The 9,536-nt window shown below is 35.9% G+C and overlaps 1 protein-coding gene across 1 annotated transcript in view; it reads right to left on the bottom strand.

Annotated features, from left to right (window-relative positions):
• Window positions 1-745: 745 nt before the first annotated feature.
• Window positions 746-9,536, bottom strand: part of LOC106875079 (uncharacterized) — a 22,515-nt gene continuing 13,724 nt past the window's right edge. The window contains exons 5-7 of the mRNA XM_014923048.2: window positions 7,998-8,371; window positions 5,834-5,981; window positions 746-3,797 (exon numbers count right to left, since the gene is read on the bottom strand). Of these exons, the coding sequence (XP_014778534.1) occupies window positions 2,451-3,797; window positions 5,834-5,981; window positions 7,998-8,371 (1,869 nt within the window). The 3' untranslated portion in view covers window positions 746-2,450. The remainder of the gene's footprint in view (window positions 3,798-5,833; window positions 5,982-7,997; window positions 8,372-9,536) is intronic.

Here is a 9,536-nt window from a genome sequence, read left to right as displayed (position 1 = left end):
CGTCTCTCTTGCACACCACAACTGATGCTTCTAATGTTCAGCTTTTCTCTCAAGATACACTCTGACGGGTATTCACATTGACATTACACATCCAACGGAGCATACTGGCTTCATTCCTTGCGAGCTTACGTATGTCCTCAGCAGTTACAGCCCATGTGTATATACATATATATGTAAGTATGTACATGTATGTATGTATATATGCATATATATATATATATTATTATTATATATATACACACACACATATATATGGCAAATGAAAGATGGAAGATGGAATATACAAGAATTTATTATTAATCACGTCAATTGTTTCAACACTTCTAGTATCGATCCTTCTTGCTCTCTCTCACTCACTCACTCATTCACTCTCTCTCTCTCTCTCTCTCTATAAATATATATATATATATATATTATACAATGTATGTATATAACCTCATATATACACATGCATATTTATATACATCTATGCATGTGCATACATATATACGTGTATGCATGTGTGTCTGTCTGTCTGTGCCTGTGTGTATGCATGTGTGTCTGTCTGTCTGTGCCTGTGTGTATGCCTGTGTATGTGTGTTAATGTGCATGCACGCATATTTGTTTACATTTCTTAGTTCGATGAAATTGGTGTTGTTGAACAATGTCCTGAATATATAAATGTTATGTAAACAATAATATTTTGAAAACAAAAGAATTTAAAACTCAATAGTCAGGATAATTACAAAGTTGAAAGAGAATAGAAAAAAGGGCAAAGGACTTTATTTTCAATGTATAAGAAATTCGATTAACTTAAATTGCAAAATATTTGTCAGCCAATTTGGAAGTACCTAAAACTATGGTTCTTGCAATGCTTAATCCACATACCATAATAAATTAGCACAGAATCAAATTGTCTTATTAAGTTAAAAATCATGAATGTTTAAAAAGTTGTTCAGGTTGATAACATGTGTGACAGAAAAATGTCCCATTGTTTCTATCAATTCAAACCAGACTCATGGTTTCTCCACATTTTTTTCTTATGCAGCTACTGACCAACAGAAGTTCAAACTGAAACATCACCACATTAGTCTCACCAGTTTGATTTGGGTCTGAAATGATTATGGCCACTACTTCTTTCTTGATTAACCTAAAAGCAAAGAGTGGGTTGTTGGCAGAGGAAAAGATTGTTCCTTATGAGGATAGAATACATGATTGTATGTTTCCACAGGCAGAGGTAGATCATCATAAACATGGAAAAATGGAAAAGATTAGTGAGGATAAGAGCAAACCTAGTAGTACATTGTCTGAGGATAGTGAAAGGATTTGTTGCCTAAGCCTAAAATGCTATGTAACATACACATCATCGTCATCGTTTAATGTCTACCTTCCATGCATACTGATCTACTTCAATTACATTTCCATATACTTATGTCATCTGCTCAAAAGACAACTGACAAATGGTCTTGTTCTCAGTTAGGAAAATGGCAAAATACATTATTTCAACCAAGAAACCCTGGGTAGCTGTATTTAACAAGATTTCTGGTCTTTTATTATAACATTATCTTCACTCTCTTAGCTGATTGAGTGCTTTTCTACTTGTTGAAGCCTAAACAAATAATACTGTACATATTAAGCCCCTACAAATCCCAATACAGTCACCAACTTCATTCTATGCATAACTATTGTAAATACCACAGTATTTTTAATAATTCAATGCCAAATCCAGTAATAATAATTGTAAATAAACTTGTTTCACAACTTTGTGGTCTGGAGTTCCATCTCACCACATGATGCCTTAAGTGTCTTCCGTCATAACTTCATATTAACCAAAATATTGCAAGTGAAATTTGGTATGTGGAAACTGTGCAAAAACCCATCAACAGGATCATTCTTGTTTTGCAATTGTAGACTTAATCTGTCACTCAGTTTAACTGCACCACAAAGCCCAGAGATGCTTTTAGTAGAGTCCACTCAGATGCAATTTTTCAAGCCAAATCCCTAGTCTGAGAATAACTTATTCCTATCAGTCTCAAAGGCCCTGAAAGTCATTGGTACAATCCTTCCTCTTCCAACTAAATCATAAAATTTTTTTTATAAAAAGAAGACATGTTCTAAACACTATTCTTTACAGCCACATAACCAAACACTGCACTGTATAGAAACTGATGTTCAATATATCAATGATACAAGTCCTGCCAGCTACTCCTAACAGCTGATCAGCCACTTCTCCATACCATAGATTTATTTGAGCAGAGGTAACTGATATTACTTAGTATCACATTCTAACTGTCACACTGCACATTATTAACATACTCTGACTGTCACATTGCATGTCACACAACCAGCCACTGTGTATGGTGTGGTCCAGACGAGATTGAAGTATGTCCAGTTGAAAGGGTATGTAAGCTGCTGTCAAGTATTTCATAGGTTACCTCAACAGGTAGTTGCTTACAAGCAACTGGCTGGAGTTAGTGAATAACAGCACCTGGATCAACAACATTAGTTTCGAGATCAATATCATTTGTAATCATATTGGTAACAGTAGCAGGATGACATACATTTACCTGTAGGTTGGTGATGTTAGTACCTGAATTAGTGATGCTGGTGCTAGGATTGATGATATTTGTATCAGGATCAGAGACACCAACGTCTTGATGAGTAATACTTGATTCTGATCCAGTAACATTTTCACTTGGATCAGTTGGATTATCAACTGGATTGATGACATCAACAACTGGAACAGTGAGATTGGTCACAATGGAATCTTGATTGACATCATTGTCATTAGAAGTAGTAACAGTAACATGTGGAGCAGTGACATTAATACATGAATTAGCAACTGAGAAATTTAGGTTTTTGATTGAGTCACATGGATCAATAACACCTGGATGAGTAATTGAGGTGCCAAGATCAGTAACATCTGCATGAGTGACAGCAATACCTAAGTCTGTAACTGGGACACAGAGATCAGTGATTGGGAGGTTGAGGTTATTAATAACAACACCTAGATCAGTAACAGTGACACCAGAGTTCGTAATAGTGACACTTGATGCTTCACTGACTGGCACATCCAAACCAGAGATAACAACACCAAGATTATTCACAGCAGCAGTTGAATCAATAACACCTGTTACAGCATTTGAATCCCTGACAGGAACACTTGTATTAATATTAGAAACATCTGGATCAGAGGTGGTGCAATTCATGTCATCAGTTTGAGTATCTGGGTTAGAGATAACAATTGGATTAGTATCAGAATTCTCTGCACTCACATCCATCATTGTAACACCAGGCTGAGTGACAGTAGTAAGAGATGGTAGATAGCTAGATGGTGAATGATTCTCTTCAAATTGGTCAGAGACAGGAACAGGATTCTCAGGAGACAGCATCCAGGAAGAGGAAGTTGAGAGAGGTTCAGTAGTTGAAAGTTTTACACCAAGTGTTGACTGAACACTTGGTGATGAAGATTTGGTATCACTGCAGCAAGTCCAAGATAGTGTCTCATTGACAGTATCAACAGCAACATTTGACTCACAAGTGGTTGGTACCCTTGGTGACTTAAGTTTGGACAAATGAGTGTCACAGAGTAACTTTAGTTCTTCCATCTCCAAACAGACAGCAACTGTTCGCAACTGAGTCAAGATCTGTGGGTCAACATCTAGAATACCATTATACATGTAATCAGCAAAAGCATCCAGAGCAAGCTGGCTGATCCTTTTAGGGAAATTGACCCGCAGGAATTGACTTGAAGATATATCAGCACTTGGCATGGAAAGCAGTTTAGGACACATTGCCAACAAGACTACCTTGTGAACCTAGGAAAACAAAAAATGAAGAAAAGTAAATATGCATACACACATGTTCTTTAGTTTGTTTTAGCCATTGTGGCCAAGGCTCTAAAATGTATATGAAAGAGAGAGAAAGGGGGGGTGCATATTGCATGCATGACACAGTTAGAAACAAGCCCCAAATAATCATTTGCTATTTAATCAAGGAAAAAAAACATAAAAGAAGCCTGTTGAGAACTGGAAACTACATAACAAAATTTCAAGGATTCCAACATCTGTAGATAATACTCTTGTGCTATTTGATGAAGGTTTTGCTTTTCTAACATGTAAGCAAGTTGATACTCCCTTGTTGAGTTAACTTTGTGCAACAAGATTCAAAGATGCCAGTATAATAAACCTGTGTACAAACATTTAATATGCAGTTCCAGATACATTGACTGGGATGGTCATGGCTGAAATGCCTTTAATCATAGATCTCCTTAGTCAGAACAAATTGGGGCTAATTAGCAACAATCTAAACAAAGATTCAAGAAGACTAACAACAATTAGAGTATTCTGAGGTCTGACTTCACTAAATTTTTGTGTTCGCATGAACACCTTCCAGAGCATTTCTTCACCCAGAACTGACCATCCATGATCCATATCACTACAATGGCCTCATTTGCATACAAATGCTATTGGTAGCCAACTACTCTCACTTCCCCTGTACTGCCCCTAACTTTCACACAGGTCAATATCACACAAATAGGTGATCATGCTCCCTAGTTTGTATTCAGCGTTAGATCTTCCAAATTTAATGTTCATTTCTCACTACCATATGCATCACACTTATATATAATTTATATAACCTGCCTTTCACATGAAGAGGGAAATTTTCTTGCCATCAGAACAACTTTCTGAACTTTTTCTATTTTTTTTTTACTCTATTAATTATGTTCTCGCTACAGTAACATCCAGCACTAGTAAGATTACCAGTCAACACAAACTATCACCTACAACTGGTGAACTGTCCAAGCATTTTCATTTAATGAGAGCCTCTACTGTAAAAAGTCCAAATATGTCTTCTGATCTCAGGCAACCTGCTAGCGATCCTAATGACTCTTTCATATACTCACAGTTGATACTGAGTACACTATCAAATCTCCACTTATTCCCTAATTATGTAATAATAGGATTTGTACTCCCTTTTACTGATGAGCACCATGCTGATTTTTAGGCCTTTAAAGCCTTTATAACTATTTTAAGTCCAGAACATTTTTTGCAATTCCTCAAAAGATTTTGCTATAAAAAACAGGTCGTTCTTCATATAAAACATCCCAAAGACAACATTATGTCACCGCTTCAAGATTAATAATGAATAAAGGGACTGCAGCTAGTGAACACTTAAACTTATACTTAAATTCCTTACTTAACTATTACTAACCTGAATATTGGAGATTTGCATAGTTCTTGCAAGACACTCATCTAGAACAGCAGTTCTCAACCGGGATCCATATAAAATTCTTTTGTTAAAATTTCCAAGCAATTAATTGCTTACATTTCTACAATACACCAAACATTTTAATGATTTTTTAAATACAATTCCTAATGATATTTAATTATAAAAATACTATAGGATTTTTTAAACATGGAATGAGGGTCTACCCAAGTAAAATAGGAATCAAAAGAGCCCAAAGACAAAAACCAGTTGAGAATCACTAATCTGGAACAAATTTTCATAGCACTCACCCACTCACCAGACTACAAAGTGTACTGCCTGCTCAAAGGCCTTCTTCAAATTAACAAGTACTAAGCAAGTATATGAAAAACAACATAAAGAAATACAATATGCACACTGCCTTATATCATAGAACACAAGCAGATGCATTGAGGATTAGTATACAATAAATCCCTTGGTGTCTACAAGGCTCTACAAAACATTCACTAATCTTAATGGAGCAACTGCATTTTTGTGAAGCGTACGTGGACTGCACTCTGCAAAACCACATAAATATATCAGAGACCATCATGACTGCAAAAATGCCATTATACTCACAACCCCAATCTTCATATTGCCAACTTACCATTATTGTAGCATTCTCATTACCAATGCCAGCATCACAGAATTTTCCATCTTTCCAAAGCAATGCAAGGTTGTGCAACATACTGCGTGGATGACTTGCAACAATGTACACCTTCTTCAGTCGTTGTGGCTGCTCATTTCTATCATCACTGCAAATATTGGGTGTTCTTTCTTTAATAATATATTTATGGGTGCACAAGGATATAAGTGTGAAAAAGCAGAGTGTGCGCTGAATTACATATGATTTCAATTGCTAGGGTGTGCATGCGCACACGCACACAGCTATTTGGTACATCTCTAATTTCTTTAGAATTAAACAAATAAGAAAAAAAAACTCTTCCTCTAAGTAGGACACTGGTTCATCATAAACTGAGAAGAGATAGAAATAGTGGTAATAAGGTGACTGGGTAGGCCCTTGAGGTATGAAGTAGAAGTGAGTGGGGAGAGGGAAACTAGGACTGTAGGTGAGTGGGGAGAGGGAAACCAGGACTGTAGGTGAGTGGGGAGAGGGAAACCAGGACTGTAGGTGAGTAGAGGTTGCAAGAGAGTATTGGAGAGTAAGAGATGGGGAATGCAGAATAAGTGTTGAGGGATGGATGTAATGAATGGTGGATAAGAAGGGTCCAATCATGTAGGAAGGTAAAGAAGAGCAGAATAGTAATGTTGGTATAGTAAGCAGGAGGAGTAGAAGAAGGATGAGAATGTACCAGCACATTGATGCTGCTGGTACAGAAGCCAAATCCTTTGCTAGTCTTAACTCCTTACTCCAACTTCTTTCATCCCCTACTCACATTCCAAACCAACACACAGACACCCCAAACATTCTCAATATCTTTTTTATCTCTAAGGCAGTGAGCTGGCAGAAACGTTGGCACATCAGGCGAAATGCTTAGCAGTATTTCGTCTGTCTTTACGTTCTGAGCTCAAATTCCGCCTAGGTTGACTTTGCCTTTCATCCTTTCAGGGTCAATAAATTAAGTACCAGTTGCGTACTGGGGTCGATCTAATCGACTGCACCCTCCCACTCGCCAAAAATTTCGGGCCTTTTGCCTAGAGTAGAAAAGAATATCATTTTTACCTAAAAACTTAATTTGAATATGAATCCTTTAAAATGAGGGATCAGAATTACAGAATCAGTCATGGGTGGACTAGTTTGGAAAAAAATTTAAATGGTTAATAACAGAAACTTTAAAAACACATAATGATGATGATTATTATTATAATGGTTAAGTGTGGTGCATAACAGAATTAGAACAGTACCAGACAAAATTTGTTATGATATTAAGCTAACAATTTAATTTCCAATCCAGATAGAGTTGACTTCACCATTCATCCCTCTAGAATCAATAAAAGAAACACCAAAAAAGTCTTGGAGGATAAATTAAGTCAACTACTATCCGACCATAAAATTTGCAGCCTTATACCATTGTTCAAAATAAATTAAAATTATTTCTTGATATTATTATTGTCCTTACTAAACAATTTCTGTTTAAACTACATTTTCTCCTCTTCTGAGATAACTTCTCTCCAGATGAGGTCCTCCTCTCCTTTAAAGAATGATCTAACTTCTTTGAAAACAATTTTTCCTTTCACCTTCTATTAAATATAATGATTATTTCTTCATATTGTTTTGAATTAATCATGCATTATCTCACGGCTTTGAGATTTTGAAGATGTAGTTGCTTATTTTTAGAATGACATTGTAGGATAAGTGTGAGAGGCCAGATCTGACTGTTTTAAACATAAAACAGGTAGAATCATCATCTTTTAATGTCTGTTTTGCGTGTTGGCATGGGTTGGACGATTTGACCAGAGACAACAAAACAGAGAGCTGCACAAGGTTCTAGCCTGATTTGGCTTGCTTTCTATGGCTGGATGCCCTTCCTAATGCCAACCACTTTACAGTGTGTAGTGGGTGCTTCTAATGTGACACTGGCATGAGCACTTTATGTGGCACTGGTATGAGTGCTTTTACACAGTACTTTTAGCCAAATATGGACAGTTTAAATGCTAAAGGGTTAAATAATGTACCCTTCTCTAAAATAGAGCTCCTATCAAAAACAAGATTTGTTCTATAGACAACAATCCCTCACACATTTTACACAAGATCATATTAAGTAAAAATGATTTCCATCACAATAAATGAAAAACATAATACAACAAACCTATTCTGAAGTTTACCGGACACTTTTTCATGTTGACTGGAAGAATCTTCTCTAATCGTTGGTGAAATCTGAGATGTTGCACAAATCTGCTTCTGTTTCTTACAAGACTTCACTTCTTGTAACAAGTTTGAAGACATAGACAAATTTGGGGACACTGCTACAGGAAGTGATGAATTTTGTATTGTTGATACATTGTTGCTTTCACATCCCATAGCTGACTTTTTGGCATTTAGATCTTTACAAACAATATTATTTACAGATGTATTATCCTTTGAAGCCAATGTAAGCTTATTGTTTGCAGCTGCTTCAGACAGGTTAGCAGTAAGTGTACTGTCTGGTATATCAAGTACTTTCTGACTAGATCCAATGGTTGTCTGAAAACAATACAGAAAGACAACAAGGTAATGGCGTTAGTAGGAGAGGTTAGAAAGGTAAAGGTGGAGGATGAAATATTGTAACTGAATAAATCAGGGGATGTTAAGTTAAGAGCAGTTAAAAGTACTTAGGAACAAGACAAGTGATGGTGAAAAAATGGAAAAATTGAAAAACACGAAAAAGAGTGAACAGCTGAGAATTTTACTCAGCATATTATGAAACTTTAGTTTTAAAAGTTTATAAATCAAAGATATTCTAAAGCGTGTATGTGTGTGCGTACGCGTGCGTGTATGTGTGTGTGCATATGAGTGTGTGTATCTACATCAGTGTGCATATGTACACACCCAATTGCAAGCATGTGTGTACCTTTTCATACACACATTACAAGCTTATCAAAACAGGTGTATGTATATGTATGTATGTATGTAGGCATGTGTGGTTGTATAATTGTGTTTGTATTGTTTATAACATAAATGTATATCCACTTGTATTTACATATACATATATGTGTGTGTGTGCGTATATATCTTTATGTCTTTTATCCTTTACTTGTTTGAATCATTTGACTGTGACCATGCTTGGGCACTGCCTGGAAGGGTTTCAGTTGAACAATTCTACCCCAGGACTTTTTTTCCCCAAGCCTAATACTTATTCTGTAAGTCTCTTTCACCATTCCACTAAGTTACAGGTAAACACACCAACACCAGTTGTCAAGCAGTGGTGAGGGACAAACACAGACACAAAGGCACACACACACATAGATATATGTATATATGTATGTATATATAGATTCAGGTGAATATGGTACTTAAGTTTAGGCACCAGAATTTAGTATGGTATTATCCATACAGTTTCAAAATAAGGTGATTAAAATCAAAATAAGCAACAAGGATATCCAGAGGTAATGCAGTACAACCGTCTCATGTGACTCCATTTAATTGAACGATGTAAACATTACATCAAATATAAAATGTAGAGCAATCTTCAGCTGCACAAAGACATAGAAATTTAGAAATATAATGAATTTAAATTTGAACAGAAGGATATATTTTTATAATTAAATCTAAACTCTCCAAGTAGAAAGGAGGAATACAAAAAACCATTTTGGGTTAGCCAGACCATACAGGCTATATATATATATATATATATATATATATATATATA

Source organism: Octopus bimaculoides, chromosome 14 (genome assembly GCF_001194135.2).
Source record: "Octopus bimaculoides isolate UCB-OBI-ISO-001 chromosome 14, ASM119413v2, whole genome shotgun sequence".
NCBI lineage: Eukaryota > Metazoa > Mollusca > Cephalopoda > Octopoda > Octopodidae > Octopus > Octopus bimaculoides.
The sequence above is the reverse complement of the archived record's forward strand: the minus strand, read 5'-3'. Positions and strand labels throughout refer to the sequence as shown.